Here is a 16,160-nt window from a genome sequence, read left to right as displayed (position 1 = left end):
TTGGTATTTAAGTGTGTCCATTGTGACCCACCTCTCTTTCCTGGGGACCCTTCCTAGTGCACGGTCTACAGTTGAGTTATACTATTCCAGTATACGGTTGCAACAATGTCTGGATATTCAAGTGCTGTGAAGCTTGAAATAGAGAAATTTGATGGAAGAATCAATTTTGGCTTGTGGCAAGTACAAGTCAAGGATGTGTTGATACAATCAGGTTTGCACAAGGCGTTGAAGGAGAAGATCTCTGGTTGCTCTCTCTATGAGAGAAGATGATGTTCTCTAGAAGACAAGAAGTATCCTCATGGTATTACCGCACTGCCATGGATAAGGATAAGTTGTGGCAATCGGGTCCACAATTGCACACGGGCATTGGTTGGCGTTGAGATGCAAGGTGTGTGGCGGAGTTAGGTCGATGGCTGAAGAACTTCCAGGAAAAGCCAATTTGGAAGTTGCACCATGAATTTTCAGCAAGGTTTCGATCTGTACCAAGGCGAAATTCTTGGAGTGGTCTAATTCCAAGTGAGTATACTTTCATGGTGGAGTATGATAGTTCTCTGAACTATGATTGTCGGTATAGACAATGGCAGCAAAGAATTGTCGGTGTTGACAATGGAAGCTGAAGATGTGTGACTATTTCAATCAAGGTGGAGATTGTTAGGATTTGGTTGAATTAGTCCCACATTGCTTAGGATAGCAAATGGAGTGGGTGGCCTAGGCTATAAATATGAGGCTAAGTTCTTCATTTGTTTTTGCACCAGTCAGAAACACTTTAAGCTTGTATCTGATTTTTCTTTTCCTCTGTACTCTTTGATTAGAGAGTGTTGTGAGGTGTAGTTAGATATTTGCTTTGAAAGAGTGTGGGTGTACTGGGGTGCCGGTGAGAGAAAGAAGTCTATGTGTTGTAACAATTTTCACATAGTGATATTCTCTGGTTGTCATTTGACAACGGCCGTGGTTTTTTCTCCGGTAATTGGAGTTTCCACGTTAAATTCTTGTGTTGTGATTGTGTCTATTTTATTTCTCTGTCAAAGGTGTTTTCTCAAGGGGGAATTGTGTCTTATTCCCAACAATAATATAGGAAGGTTAGTATAGGTGAAAAAAATGTTTGATTAATCCGTTAGTTTTTATAATTTTATTAAATTCTTAATTAGATTTTTATATTATTTTTAATTTTATAATTAAATTATTTTTTGTATAAAAAATATTAAAGTCAATTGAATATTTTTTTATAAATTAAAGATATTTATAATTAAGAATTTAATTAAATTTTTTATCACATATTTTTTGAAAAAAATATTCTATCAATTTTAATATTTTTAATATGAAAAAGACCTAATTATAAATTTAATAAAATTATAAGGACTACAGAGTACGTAAACTACAAAAAATAGAACAAATTTTATAAGTATGTAATTTTTCTTTTAGGGTGTTGAAGGTCCTTTATATATATTCATGGAGCCAAAAGCATATCTTGATCTTAATAATTCTAATAAGTATAAGATTTAGAAGAAATGTGATGTTGATGTATATATATATATATATTCTTTAGAGATGGACAAATATCTCTTGATTACTCCTAAGAAACTAGAACTATCCTTATTAGGAATTCTTAATTTATTTAGTCAATAATCTTGTCTGTAACCAAAATCTCCAAAAAAATATATAATATAATAAAAAATAAATAAATGAATCTTTTACACTGTGGCAATAATCACCTTTTTTATTTTTAAATAACATTTTATTGCTGGCAGTGGCACCCTCTTCCATGAAGTTAGTTGGAGGAATTGAGACAAATTATGAATTATCTTAATTAATTCATACGAATGTAATGATTGGTTTATTACATTAAATTTCTGGATCAAATAAATAATTGACTAATTAATTTAAATTAAATTAAAATAAACTAAACTAAGTATACACTTATGCTGTTATGCAGATACATAAGCATATAAACTTTTTTTGTTAAGGAGTTAACCTCTATCCTAATCAACCTTAATCAAAGTTAATTTAGCACATAGATTATTATCAAAAGACAAAACAACCCTAATTGTTTTTTGTTTTTTCCATTGTTGGTTCCACCAAAAAAAAAGTAAAAAACAAGTGATTCCGGCTATAGTTATTTTTTTTTTCATCCAATAATAATATATATAGAAACAGACAAGATATTTTTATACATTTTACCAAACATAACTTTAATGTTAGTTACATTAATTTTGTTAATATTCTAATTTTATCTCTCTCACTGTTAAAATTGTACCAAAAAAAATTACATGTTAAAAAGAATAATAGAAAAGTTATTGTGACAGTTCCTATTAATCTATCTATGTATTCCAGTTCATTGAAAGCTAGTTCCACTTGAGATTTCTTTTCCAAAAATCTCCAAAAATTTAATTTCATATCTCTCTTTTCTCAAAGGAAAAGTATTGTGTCACCAACTCCAGAGCTTTCAGTTTCAACTATTATAATACATACCTTAAGTGCTTAAAAATCCACTTCTTCTAGTGGTTTTAATCCAAATCATAATCAAAATTTTCATACTCTATTATTCTCTTCTGTTTTTACACTATAGACACCAATCTTGTGCATAATTCAGCCTTTGAATTTGATTAGCCACTGCTTATTATTCTCATAGTTCTAGAGGTATTTTCTCAGTTGTTCTGAATTTCTGTTTTCAGATTCTTTCTTTTGGTTTTGTTCTGATTTTGATTCTGCATGGATTCTTTTGTGTGGTTTTGATATAATTGATGTTCATCTTATCTGGGTCAATGTTCAAGTTTGTGATGAAGATCCAATGTTATGTTATCTATTGTTTATACTGAGAAAATGTAGCATTGGAATCTGATAGTTAATCTTGATGTATCAAATCTTTTCAAGAATTTCCAATGGCATGTTTAATAGTCCATGCACCTTTCTATAGAAATCATATAGAATTTAGAAGCAGGGGAACTTTGAGTTCTTGAATCAATAACCATATTTCGGCTAACCTCGTCTTCTTTCCTTTGTTTTTTGGTTTTGTTTTTCATTATGATAGCAATATGGAATCTGAAAATGGAGTTGCTGTGGAGGAAGAGAAACATGTGATTGGGGTGAGTACTAATGAGAACATGGATAAAGAAGTTGAAAACAATTGCAACAATGAAGAGAATCATGGAAAGAATGAAGGATCTAAACCCAAAGTAGAAGGTGAAGCCTCAAATTCTGCTAGTGATGGAGTTGAAGTTGAAGTTGAAGCAAAAACAAAATCTTCAGCAGCAAGTAAAAGCTCAAAGCATGCTAAGGTACCACATTAATGGTTATTTATCAGTTATCACATTGTGAATGTTAATGTCACTTAGCGAGTGTGGCGAATTTGGTAACTGTTTCAAGATAGAAATATATAAACAAGTTGATGTTGTTAGGAACCTGGTGGAAAAGGTGGTGTTGCTGTGAAGAACAACAAACTTGCTGTCATCAAAGACAAACCAGATTTGAAGGCTTCAACTTCATCTTCTCAAAAGCAAAAGCAAAGGCAAAATCTTTCTAAGAGCCTTTCATTCCCATCAAAATCAGCAACTACTAGAGATGGTATAAAGAAAAGCATTGATGGAGTTCAGGTGAAAACAGAAGCTAAGCAGCATGTTCAAGGCAATAGTGTTAAAGCCGAGTCTTCGATTCGCCATGGAAGCAAGTTGACAAACTCTCAAATTAGCTCAAAGGAAGTAAAAACAAACCAAAAGAATTTGACATCAACTTCTAGCTTTAAACGCCCTATGGTTAGATTCTTTTTTTTTTTCTACATTGCATTTTCTCTGTCTAACTTATAAATTCTTCCTCATTGGTATCCATGTCCATGCTCATGATAGCTTCTTTTCATTGTTCTACCAGCTTGGAAGGTCAACTCCGGCCGCGCTGGCAAATGATGTTGCCAAGAGTCAACCATCTCAGCCATCTCAGCCATCTCAACCATCTCAACCATCCATGTAAGTGCTAGCCTCCCTATAATTTCACTCAGTATAAGGATTTAATTATAAAGTTTTAAACTATAGTATCAAATTGATAATTAAGTGAAACTATAAGAGACTACAGAGTAATTAAATCTATCCTTCATCAATACTATAAGTTGGATGATCAATAATTCAATATTCTGTTGATTGGACTGTGACATTATGGCTTTTTGGCCTTATTGCAGATCTGTTGTTGATCAAAATTCAGACTCAAAAAAATCTGAAAAAACAAACAAGGAAGATGAGGATGGTCAATCCACAACTTCGTATGATTCATACACTATCACTCACACTTATTAGTTCATTCTTTTTGTGTTACTAAAATATTCATCAAACTTTGTTTACATGCTATCAGAAGCACCACTCCTCGCCGGAGGAGCAGTGGTTCTGGATTCTCCTTCAGATTGGAAGAGAGAGCTGAAAAGAGGAAGGAGGTTATTGCTGCAACCTTGCATCTTATCTTATTGATTATGTTAATAGTCATTGTGATATATTGATCCTTTGTTTCCCTCAGTTCTTCTCAAAGTTGGAAGAGAAAATTCAGGAAAAGGAAGCTGAAAAGACTAATCTCCAAGAGAAATCAAAGGTACATATGGCATGGGTTTATGACTTAGATGCACCAAGTTAAACTCGATGCATCATGCACTATGGTAATCCAACTGAGTAGATTTAAGTCAATCTATTATGCACCGGATTTGAGCCGTTGGGATTACCTTAGTGCATGATGTAGCGAGTTTAAAGTGATGCATCATAGCATTCTCCCTAGCGCGAACAAAATGGATTCTATTCCTTGTTGTGATCTTAGTTTTCTAAATTATTTTCTTCATTTTGTCTTGTGGATTTTGTGCAGGAAAACCAGGAAGCAGAGATCAAGCAATTGAGGAAAGCCATGACATTCAAGGCCACTCCAATGCCAAGTTTCTATAAGGAACCTCCTCCAAAGGTTGAACTCAAGAAGGTAACTTATCTCTCACAATGCCTTCTAAAGAAGTTCTCCATTCTCAGAAGTCAGAACTAAGTGGTTTTTTCTTTTTCCATTTATCCAAGCTTGTTTTCATGGCTTTTCATGGCAAATAAAAAAGCAAGTTCATATTGCTAATGTGTGTTTTTTTAGCTAGAGAATCTATTCTTCTTTTCTGTAATGCTGACTTGCTCAACTGTTTTAAGTACTCATTTTACTTGTATTAATTGTTGTCAAACTCTCGAGTTAAAGTGGAATCGAGTTAATTCAGACACAAACTCGTTTCTGGGTAAACTCGCATAAACTCGGTCAAACTCGCGAGTTTACGGACGAGTCAACGAGTTTGCTTTGTTTGGCCTTTTTTGCAAAAACGGAGCCATTTTGGGCCCAAAAAAACGAGGAAAAAAGGGAGCAACGTATGAACGTAACCCTAAACAGCTAAATTCCTCACTTTGTTTGCCGCACTCATTCAATCACTCTCTTCTCCAAGCCCTTTTTGCATTTTATGTTGAACTAGATGCATACTTGTGAAGGATTTGAATGTGTGTTCTAGAGTACTTGTTATAATTGAAGTATTATGTTAATTTATTATGTTTTTTGATATTGAAATTGTTGAGTTTGAATGTCTGTATTTGAATAAACATATATATTATACACGATATATATGTTTTTTGCAAAAAAATTATAACAGGTAAACTCATACGAGTCTATGAGTCGAGTCTAGGTCAACTCCACGAGTTTACCTAGACTCCCGAGTTTGACAACCTTGCTTGTATGGGCTCAGTTTATAAGACAAAATAAGTACAAATAACATGTCTCTTCTATACTCTTCGGAGTTGCATATTTCTTATCTAGCGAACCAATTCTAATGCATTTTTATCTACCAATCAGATACCTACAACTCGCCCAATATCCCCAAAGCTTGGAAGGAATAAAGGGTCTGTTGTGAGCAACAATTCAGAAGATAAATCTTGTTCTCAGAATGATTCAGCCACCAAATCAAAGGTGAAAGCTCACAAAGATGTTACTTCAAAGAAACCAATGAACAAAACTCAAACCAAGCCACAAGCTAAGGAAATTTCAAAGAAAACTGAAAATGATTCTAGAAAGTCTATAATCAAGGTCTCAGGTATAGGAAGCAATGAAGAATGCCAAGAAGCACAAGTTAACAATTCTGAATACCAAAGAGGTGGCATGGAACTTGGATCTGAAAATCCTCATGGTCAGAACAATAATGCACTGGTTGTATCATATGAGGTTACTGTTGGAGGGTAGAATTTAAATCCAGATCAAATATATTGATTATATAAACTTAGGATTCCTTGTTGAAGTTGTTTTTATTGTTCCCATGTTCATTTCATTATATTATATCATGTATAATGAGGTTGTTTCTTTGTTCATCAAAAGCATGTATTAAATTATATTTGCTTCTTGTATTGAACTCATACCTTTATAACCTATAGTAAAAAAGCCTTGTTTATTCATTGTTTAGCAAGTTATTCGTGTGTTAATTCATATCAGAAATTTGTCAAAATTGAAAATCAATCTTTCATTCATCACTCTCAATAGAATTGAGTCATACTAAAATCTGGTTCCAATCTTGCTTGGGTTTCTTACAAGTGCCAACATATAAGTATCTTGGTTTCAAGTATAAACAGAATTTTCCAATCACTGCAATGCTTGAAATGCAATTTTTTTCCTAGAAAAAGAAACAATAAAAAGATTGCACTCAAATCATTGTAAGTTCTTCAGAATTCAGTTGTTGAAGATGATCAATTCAAGTTGAAGTTGCATCATGTGATCAGGCTCCACTTTGGGAAGAAAATTGAGGCGCGCGGCCAAGTGGTACCATGAGATCCTTCAGCACCTCATACTCTTCCACATCCAGTTCGGTACCATGCAAAACCTGTTTTCATCAAACCCATAGTTAACAAATTATGAATGAAAACTAAAGGATTATGCAACAAAATCAGAAGTAACACAGAATAAGAAGCAGCACCTAAGAGATATAAGAATTCATTTCAAAAAACTTGATTATAGAATTGTAAAATGTGGCTATTAAATCTTAGTAGAAGAAGGTGAAGAAAATCAAGCATGATCTGCTAAACCATGAAGGGCTTATATTGTTTAAGTTTTGCACCAAAACCAATAAAAAGAGGTGGCAAAACATCTATACAGGAAACACAGATGAAAATTAAGCAATCTCTCTTGCAGTTGTTATGTAGATACTTGAATGTTAATTGAACTACCTCAACAAAAAGCTCATATATGGAAAGGATTAAGATTTTAGGACATGATATCTAAGTAATATAACTATATTGTTTTTTTTTTCTTAGTATCAATAAGATTCCTGCCAGGGTAAAGATACTGATATCACCATCTCTCACCTTGCGAAACAAGGGCCTCCTATCTGTCAGGTATGAGGTCAGAGAAGGGATTCTACAAACGGACAATGAATCGATGAACAGAAGAGCAACCACTTGCCATTGCCTTGTTCTGAAAGCCGGAAGAGGATCCACAAATGACATTGTATCCAGCAAGCATGCCTATAAGAAAATCAAGTGAAGTAACTCATATCCATATAAAAATAGTATCTGGATTATTACAAGATATTTCTCTGTACAGTTATGAAGATTATAACTTAAAACTACATGCAACTCATACTATTAAAATTAAGGCATAACTCTAAGGTGCAAAGAACTCTCCACAGTGCCCATCTAAACAATTTCCTTTGTCCTACGACACGAAACATCATTACTAGGTAACCACACATGATTACTTAGTAAACACAAGATGGAACCAGATGTCTGACAACTGTAATACATCATTACTTAGTATATAGAACAAAGTAAAGCCAAAATCTTACCACCCCTTGCTCCAAGGTTGATATTGGTACTGGTAACCTGAGCTCGGCAACAACTGCAGGTAAAGCTCGAGAAAGACAACTGGCTAAAGTTTGCTTTATTTCAGATGATCTACCATCTGACAATACGATTTTGCATGGATATTCTCTCCCATTAACTGATAGATATTCCTCATGAGAACTTTCATCACTCCCGTATATATATGCCAAAGAAGAAGATGATATCCATGTAAAGAGTGCATTCCACATGGTTGCAAAAGGTGATAACTGAAACAAAATTATAAAAGGATCAAGGTATGGCATGGATTAAATCAAGAAAGCATGCACAGTTTAGGATATTGGATATTTGTTAAAGAACTCAGTAGAGATTAGAGACTCACTGTCAAACTGAAACCTTCAGGTGGAGCATCAAACCATGAGTCTTCATTGTCAAACAAATCAACATCGGGAAATCCAGGCTTTTGTGGCCATTTCACAGTAAACGATTCAGTTTCTTCCATATCATCATTCTCCTTAATCTCTTTCTCAACACCGTCTTGTGGGGGTGGCAAAATAATGAGCCCAGCTTCCAAAACTGCAGGAGACACATTGATGGACACCAAAAGAAGGTGAAAATTCATCTAATATATAAATAGAAAACATATGAAAGAAACAAAAGTTACCAGCATCAGCAACATCGGATCCTCCAGATGCAACTGCTTCCGATGCTTGGTTCAATGCCATTGCACAAGCTTCAGCAGATGTGCGACGAATCATATCTTCATCATCATCAACTTCTGTATCATCTACCAAGTCAGATTTATGTTTGGCGTCTCCAAATTCTTTAACCTCACAAAGATCTTTACTCCCGGAACTGTTGCTTTTCTCATCCGCCCAAGTAACAGAGCGACTAAGTTTCTTTCCACCAGCAGCTTTAAGAGAAGACTTGGGTTTATTCTTGGATGATCCGGTTGTTTTTTCCATTTGGACTTTATCATCATCATTGGCTGCATCTACATTGGAAGTGGAAGCACCATCATTAACAGCAACTCTACATTCCCCATCTTTTATTGGTGCCACTTCAGAATTGTTCTTTTCAACATCACATTGTCTTTCAGATATGGAGACGAAATTAACATTTGTTTTTTTATCAAAAGGGTCAAGAGGGGTTTTGAGCACAGCATCACAAGATTCAGCTACTTCCTTGATTCTTGGCTCCTCCTCTTTTTCTGAGGCACTTAAATTTAGACCACTCTTAAAAGAGGAAGACAGTTCTTCAATACTCTTACCATCTTTTGCAACTACCTCTTTACTGCCAACCGTTTTCAGCTTCTCAACTGATGCAGTTGGTTTAATTTGATGATCAACTTTGGTGTCTGTTTGACCTGGTGGTGCTTTCGAAACACTATACTCATCGGTCATAATTATAGTACTCGTGAAGTCCATGTCATTAATAATTAAATTTTTGTCACCGTTCAACTTGCCACGAGCACCTTTGGCCCCTGCAACGCATAATCAAAGCCCACTTTGTCGGAAAGTGAAGAAGGATAAGAACTAAAAGTTAAACTATTCCATTTCTCAGAAATCAGGTCGCCAGCTTCAGTTCAATCATATTTACTCACATGCCACTGATTGAACATAATAGAATAAATAAAATATCACCCCTAAACAAGAACTAGCATATGGCTATTTTATAATTTAGGCTCCTAAACATATCAGGACTCCATAAATTCTCACCTTTCTTAATATTTTTCCGAGAAGAACCCTTGGAATCACTGTCTCTTGGTTTTGGTACATAACCTTCAATTGCATTTGAAGGTCCAGCCCACTCCTTCAAAGACACCTCTCCAGTGCCGGTTTCTTCTTTCTCCTGAATTTTCAAGTTAGACAAACCCAAATCACCACTCTTTTCCAACTTCTCCAATGGTTCTAGATTCATATCCGCAAAATGTCTAAGAACATTGTTTAGTTTCTCTGAGTCTAAAACTGAGCATCTCTCATCTTGCAAGCTCCCAGCGAAAGTTTTGCTGTTAACAACACAACTCGATGAACAAAACATGTATGTCTCATGCAGGTCATAGACCTTGTGCTCCTTTAGTGAAATCCGATATCTACCCTTCCGGGTCCGATCAGATGGCAAAGAATTGTGGCAGAGTGGATAACCACACACATTTGTGATGGATCGTTCAGTCACAACATCTTCATAATCACTCTTTGATATCACAGATCCAGCTGCAAACAGCTGGTCTTCATTTTGGATGCCCTCAAGAAGGGACATTTGCAGTTTGAAAACAGCATCTTTGACAAATGCAAGTTGATCCTTTCCCATTGAACAAAATCCTTAAAAGGTAGTATCTGGAATAATGTCATGCAAAAAAAAAAAAACTAACATTAAGCTACCACCAGACAAAAAATAAATATTTCTAATTCAAAAGCACTCGGGCAATAACTGATCAGAAAAACAGGAAGACAAACAATTGCACATGATAATTAAATATTGAAAGCAAAGCTTTCTAAGATTGATTCTATTCCCTCAAACACAAACATAATCAAGTATTAGATTTCAAAATTCATTACAATAATCAAATCATCCTCGTGCTCCTAGAATTAACTCAACTACTCCCCTCAGCTTACTCAACATATAAACATAGATTATACTACTCAATGTCAAATAGCTACTACCAAGTTGTACCTCTTACTGTACATTACTTGGTTACAAAGATGCAATGCAGATATAAATATTGTGACATCCCTTATTATTTTAGTTGTTATTTGTACATTCATATAAACCTTATTACTTCATTCCAATGCAAGTATTTTAAACTCTTTCATGCTTCAACAAAACAACCAAAGCTGGCATAATATGGAATTGGATTATATTAATTATTTTTTAAAAAGATTTAGCTGCACTAAATACATTGCTAAAATATTTATAAAAAAAAAATTGATTTAAAAAGTGACCACATTTGCAAAATCCCAAGTCACTAAGTAGCTCAAAAAGGTTGGGAATTTTCGAATACGGTCAAAGAATAAAAAATCATTTGAAACCAATTGGTCCGAGTGATAAAATTGATTTCGTTTTTAAGGAGAACAAGAGAAGTGACTTAGAATAGAGTTAATTGTCATAGATAAAAATTTGAGAAGGTTGCAAAGCCCTAGGGTTTATGGATAGAAGAAGAAGAAGCAGAGGGAGGGAAGGTACTCCGGCAGTGACTTGACGGTGGACGGTGGCGAGTGGCGGTGGGTGGATCAGTGGAACCTGTGATGGGCGCGAAGGAGAGCGAAAAGAGGGAAAGAGAAGATTTTAGGGATTCAACCGAATTGGGGAATGTATGTTGGAGACAAGGTGGTATTTATGTATTTATACACTTTATCTAATTTAAATATTTTAATAATGAAATTTATATTTAAGACTCTAAGCAATAATGCAATATGGTGATTTCCTAATTCAGTAATTCCTATTGTGGTTTTTCTAATTCTTTTTTATTTTCTTGTGATTTAATCCAAAAAAAAAAAATGACCAAGGGCCATCATCAATCCATCATACAAATAAACTTAAAATAAGTATTCATGTGACTTGATCACTTGAACTAAAATTTATATTTATAATTTTAATTAACTCTCTATTTTAAAATATTCATTTGAATTAATAAAATAACTAAACTTTATTGAAATTATAAAATAATTTATAAAATTATTTTAAATATTAATGATTATTCTATTTAATTATTTTGTTTGTTTATTCTCTTTCATTTATTAGGGGTGTTCGCGGTCTCGCGGATCAATAGTATATGGCTAAAATTTCAATTCGACGCGCAAAATGAAAAAATATATAAAAAAGTTTATTTCTATAAAAAAATCAATAAAATCTCTTTTTTATTTTAATGAAACTCTTTTTTTTATTTTTTTAAATATGTTTACTTCTAAAATATTATTAAATTAATTTTTTTAAATAACAAAATTAAAATAATATAATATTTATTATAATAATTATTAATTAAAATAAAATATAAATATAACATATATTATTTATTTATTTATTTATTTATTTAATATTTGGTGCGAATCAAATACTTATAAATACCACATCCTTGTCTTTCACTTATTATTTTTTTGGTATTCTGTCTTTCACTTATTAAAGAATACTAATAATCGCCCATGCGTACAAGCCCATGCATAGAGCATATCAGAGCTGTTTGGTAAAGTGTAATTTTTTATTATTTAATATCTTTTCTCTTATATTTTCTCTTGATTTCATTTAAAGACAATAAAATAAGAGATTATATTTTACCAAATAATTTAAAGAAAAATTGGAAAAATCCATTCCTTCAATTTTCGACATATCTAATAACGTAATATAACAATTATTTGGGAAAAACAAAATTTTTAAAATGAATAATTAATTAAAAAAGAAAAAATATGAAATAACGATGAGACCAATAATAATTTTCTCAATTATTTGGTGCTTTAGACAAAAAAAAAATGAAAACTATATATGGCCATTTTTTGTGCATAATTAAAATTTCTGAATTATTTAATGAACCTTTAAAATTGGCACACCTTGATCCACATATATTCCCATTGGGTTCCATTGTACCAAAAGTAATTAATATAAGGACACCAGTTTCTGATAATTCAATTTCAAACCAATTTCTCCATCAGATTAAATACAAACTCCTCCATGTTCCCATCATTTAATATACACAAGATAAGACTAAGAGTTCTCAGCTTTTGACACAAATATCCTTTTAGACCCTTTTTTTTTTAAAAGAAAAAATTGAAAACCAGAACATAACAAAGGCATAATCTCCTCAGCATGTCATTTCTGGGCAAACAATTAGCCTGAAAAAAGAAAATTAGTTATGTTAGAATCTATATGGATGAATATGGGATTAAAAATCATGTAAATTATTTCTCTGTATTATCCTCCATCTCTAGGTAAATATTGAGGTGAATGGAAGAGTTTTAATATGTTATCATTAGAACCATTTTACAGCTATATTTTGGTTTTAAATTTGATGAAAGATTTGCTGATTCTGTTCTGGCTAATAGGTTCCACCAACAAACAACAAAGATCAAAGCTCACCTTCAAATATGAGATGCTGAGGAGTATGCATTCACAGAAACAAAAACAATGCTTAGTTTGAATCTGAGCCAGTAGAAAAAGTGGCCTGAGAATTATTGCCGCGCGAAGAGTTCCTTCCGAGAGCTTCCACATTGTGCTGGTTGCTAGTCTCAGGGATGGAGGAATCCGCCAAATGATTCGACAAAGATGCATCCCCAACTCTATTATTTTCTCTAGATTCGAGGCGCTCCATCAATCGGGATACACTCGCAATTCCAGCATTCAACTCTCTCTTGACTTCTGAACCGAGTTCTGACACGGAAGAATTTCGAGAGAACAGCCTCTCTTTCCATCCCCTTGTGCCCTTCGAAAGCGATTCTTTGTATCTAGTCATAAAACAATTCAATACCGTATAAGTCAATTTGAGAAAATACATACTTCTAAGGAGTAAGGACACATGCCATTGCTTTCTAAGAAATTGTACCTCAGGGACATTGCATTAAATTTGGACCTCAAAGAATCAGAAAATGACTGGAGATCGGATGGCCCTGCTCTGTCTCCGTCCAAAGTCGAAGAATGAGTGGTAGAACTTCGGCATGCAAGGGAAGAAAGAATACATAACTCCACTTATCCAAACTACTAATAATGATCCCTAAGATAATAATCATTAAGACCTAACTAAGTACCTTTCATTAGGGTGAATCCCTTCACGGTTTGTAGCCGAGACAGTAGACCTGTGAGCTAAAGAAGGGCTCCGAGTTTGAATATGTGCGATCAGCTGAGACGTTGATGGTTCGTCTCCATCAGATGTAAGTGGCGTAGATGGACTTCCTACAGGGATTTCAGCCAGTTCATTTCCATCTCCGGCAACAGATTCAGGACTAGATGGATGTGCACTCGACTGTGCCGAGAATAGTAAGAAATGTGGATGGCCATGAGCAGATGACCGAGTACTAGGACCTTCCCTGTGACCAAGGTGCCGTGCTCTCCTCATTGCTGCCGCAGCAGCTATATGTTGAATTATTCGCTCTTCAAACTGCATAATGTGAAAACATATTATGATGTGCTTAACCAAGCGAATCAAACCAAAACTTCGAAACTGATGACAGATAACCGACCTGCTGCAATTCTGGATCATCAAGGGTTGGATGATGAAAGATATCAACATTTCTTGATGGGGTAACCCTTATGCTCCTCTCCTGCTCTACTGCTTCAAGCAATTCTTGACTGTCATAAATGCATACGAGTTTAATAATATAATTCCAAAAAAGAATTATAAAATAGATATCATATTTGAAAAGAAAAATCATAAACAAACAACCTGGTAGCATCCTTCAAGCTAACAGATTGCCAACACATGGGACATTGGGAGCTTCTTTGACACCTGTGAACAATCACTCGTAAAATTGCTAAAGTTATATAGTTCCATTTACATCGGTACGGCTAGTAACCCCCTTTTATCATGTCGAAATTTTGGTCCCTTCCACTTTGCCCAACCCGAAGATCAAAAGAAAACAAAACATGAAAGTCGGAAATGGCATATAAGTACATCATTGCTTTCTTACTTCTGGTTCTATTTTGTCAATGAGAATTTGTTATTGGTGAAACACTATAAGGCGTTTTAATAAATAGAAACCAAACTAGATGACATAATGCATATCCCTATGAGTACTGTAAAGGAACGTAAAGCACCAGTAACTAAAACGTAATAAGTTCCGAAAGATACACAACTTGCAAAACATGTATTGTACCATTCAAGAATGCAGTGTAGGTGGAACTCGTGCTTGCAATTAGTCACCTGGAAAAAAAGAGGTGGAGAAATTGAAGAAATGTCTTTCGATTGAACTCAAATAGTTGCTTATTATAGTACTAATTCCGGAATCAAAAGACACATGAATCAAAAGCAGAAAACATTACCGACGCAGGATCACTGTCACAAAAATCCTCAAGGCATATACTGCAAGCATCATGACAGGCTTCTTGAATCCCCCCTTCAACAAAGGCTTCTGCTGATGTTGTATGGCTTTCAATCTTTCCTTCCATCTCTGGAACCTTTTAAATACCAGCCAACAACTTCAGAAAATATTTCCCAAGTTCTTAGAGTGCATATTATTTTTATCAAACAGAATATGGACCACATATGGTTTCGATAAGTACATTAAAAATACAGATTCTACCCGGAATTACCTCGTGTACTAGATGACAGCAGAGAATGGAACAACGCAATAACATTAAACATCATTAGCTCGATTAAACAACACTAACTCAATTAATCATCATCATCATAACCATAATGAAACAATGAAGCCAAAATAAGCTTTATACACTATTCAAGTAAGGCTTCCATGGCTTCAGCAAATAAACTCAAAACAATGATCTTTGTTTCAGACTTTCAACTCTAACAATTTACCTAAGCCTAGCCATTGGAATTCAAATTTGATCATTTTTCTCCTAAAGAAATATAATCAGATTTATGCCTGAAACATCTTTTATTCCTTCTAAACATGTACCAAATATATGCCAATACGTGAAAAGTTAAATGGAAGAAAAAACAACAGCTCAGAGTAAAGGGATCATGTAAGGATGCAATTGGAATGAACTCCTGTATAATAAAGGTTTAATCTTTGAAACATAAATTGAAATGGGTATTTGACAAAAAAGGAAAAAAAGCACAAATTTGCAATCAAAATTCAACAAACAAACGAATAGTTACAGGATTTACCTCCATTGAGAATTGGTAAAGCTCCACAAAAGAGAAAAAAGGGGTCTCAAGAAATTTGTAGTGATTATTTGTGAACCCACCAAACAAAGCCTTGAATTCAAAACCTCCAAGGTAGCAGCTATAGATGCAGTGCAGAAAACAACAACAATTCAATAATAGAAATTATGATTATCATAAAGAAAAGAAAAAAACAAAAAGAACAAAGAGAAGAGTGTTGCAGTTTACCTTGCTGGATTTTATGATTATTATTGATTATTGATTTGATTTGATTGATGGGTTTCTTTACCAAATTTGTGTTTGTGTGAAATGAAGAATTTTGATTTTTGACAAGAAACCCCCACTAACCCCACAAGCATCACAGAAAGGACACAAAGAAGAATAAAGTATACTCAACTTTATAGCTTTCTACGCCTTATTATTATTATTATTATTATCAATTAATGATAATAAAATCTTAATTAAATTAAAGAATCAATGATGATAATACAGAAAAAAAAATGATAAGATGTTTAATTAAGAATTTTAGATCATGATGATGATGATGAATATCCAATCACCACCTAACTAGTAATTTATTGTTTATTTCTAAC

The 16,160-nt window shown here is 33.8% G+C and overlaps 3 protein-coding genes across 3 annotated transcripts; 1 reads left to right on the top strand and 2 right to left on the bottom strand.

The window, feature by feature from the left end:
• The first annotated feature begins 2,245 nt into the window (after positions 1-2,245).
• On the top strand, positions 2,246-6,425 carry LOC112728714 (uncharacterized). Its single transcript, XM_025778973.2, has 9 exons — positions 2,246-2,637; positions 3,029-3,275; positions 3,396-3,749; positions 3,862-3,956; positions 4,166-4,246; positions 4,336-4,414; positions 4,495-4,566; positions 4,831-4,938; positions 5,833-6,425. Exons 2-9 carry the CDS (start codon positions 3,033-3,035, stop codon positions 6,214-6,216), a joined length of 1,416 nt encoding a protein of 471 aa, XP_025634758.1. The 5' UTR covers positions 2,246-2,637; positions 3,029-3,032; the 3' UTR covers positions 6,217-6,425.
• A 40-nt stretch (positions 6,426-6,465) lies between these two features.
• On the bottom strand, positions 6,466-11,139 carry LOC112728712 (putative RNA polymerase II subunit B1 CTD phosphatase RPAP2 homolog). Its single transcript, XM_025778972.3, has 7 exons — positions 10,986-11,139; positions 9,521-10,138; positions 8,467-9,285; positions 8,185-8,378; positions 7,808-8,071; positions 7,329-7,487; positions 6,466-6,847 (listed from the first exon to the last, which is right to left on the bottom strand). Exons 2-7 carry the CDS (start codon positions 10,110-10,112, stop codon positions 6,743-6,745), a joined length of 2,133 nt encoding a protein of 710 aa, XP_025634757.1. The 5' UTR covers positions 10,113-10,138; positions 10,986-11,139; the 3' UTR covers positions 6,466-6,742.
• A 1,268-nt stretch (positions 11,140-12,407) lies between these two features.
• On the bottom strand, positions 12,408-16,160 carry LOC112728711 (E3 ubiquitin-protein ligase RHF2A). The gene is made up of 10 exons (XM_025778971.3): positions 15,796-16,160; positions 15,571-15,688; positions 14,766-14,900; positions 14,600-14,646; positions 14,170-14,232; positions 13,967-14,075; positions 13,535-13,884; positions 13,333-13,437; positions 12,870-13,234; positions 12,408-12,625 (listed from the first exon to the last, which is right to left on the bottom strand). Exons 2-9 carry the CDS (start codon positions 15,574-15,576, stop codon positions 12,922-12,924), a joined length of 1,128 nt encoding a protein of 375 aa, XP_025634756.1. The 5' UTR covers positions 15,577-15,688; positions 15,796-16,160; the 3' UTR covers positions 12,408-12,625; positions 12,870-12,921.

The sequence above is a fragment of the Arachis hypogaea genome, chromosome 12 (assembly GCF_003086295.3).
Source record: "Arachis hypogaea cultivar Tifrunner chromosome 12, arahy.Tifrunner.gnm2.J5K5, whole genome shotgun sequence".
NCBI lineage: Eukaryota > Viridiplantae > Streptophyta > Magnoliopsida > Fabales > Fabaceae > Arachis > Arachis hypogaea.
The sequence above is the reverse complement of the archived record's forward strand: the minus strand, read 5'-3'. Positions and strand labels throughout refer to the sequence as shown.

What these genes read in the sequence shown, in the direction of transcription:
- LOC112728714 (XM_025778973.2), top strand. Translation starts at nt 3,033, where the DNA reads ATGGAATCTGAAAATGGAGTTGCTGTGGAGGAAGAGAAACATGTGATT. An exon ending in GAGCTGAAAAGAGGAAGGAG is followed by an intron (nt 4,415 to 4,494) that starts GTTATTGCTGCA and finishes TGTTTCCCTCAG; the next exon opens with TTCTTCTCAAAGTTGGAAGA. An exon ending in CAAAGGTTGAACTCAAGAAG is followed by an intron (nt 4,939 to 5,832) that starts GTAACTTATCTC and finishes TCTACCAATCAG; the next exon opens with ATACCTACAACTCGCCCAAT.
- LOC112728712 (XM_025778972.3), bottom strand. Translation starts at nt 10,112, where the DNA reads ATGGGAAAGGATCAACTTGCATTTGTCAAAGATGCTGTTTTCAAACTG. An exon ending in CTGAAGGTTTCAGTTTGACA is followed by an intron (nt 8,072 to 8,184) that starts GTGAGTCTCTAA and finishes ATTTTGTTTCAG; the next exon opens with TTATCACCTTTTGCAACCAT. An exon ending in CAACCTTGGAGCAAGGGGTG is followed by an intron (nt 7,488 to 7,807) that starts GTAAGATTTTGG and finishes ATTTTCTTATAG; the next exon opens with GCATGCTTGCTGGATACAAT.
- LOC112728711 (XM_025778971.3), bottom strand. An exon ending in AGCTTGAAGGATGCTACCAG is followed by an intron (nt 14,076 to 14,169) that starts GTTGTTTGTTTA and finishes CATTTATGACAG; the next exon opens with TCAAGAATTGCTTGAAGCAG. An exon ending in TTTAATGCAATGTCCCTGAG is followed by an intron (nt 13,235 to 13,332) that starts GTACAATTTCTT and finishes TTTTATGACTAG; the next exon opens with ATACAAAGAATCGCTTTCGA.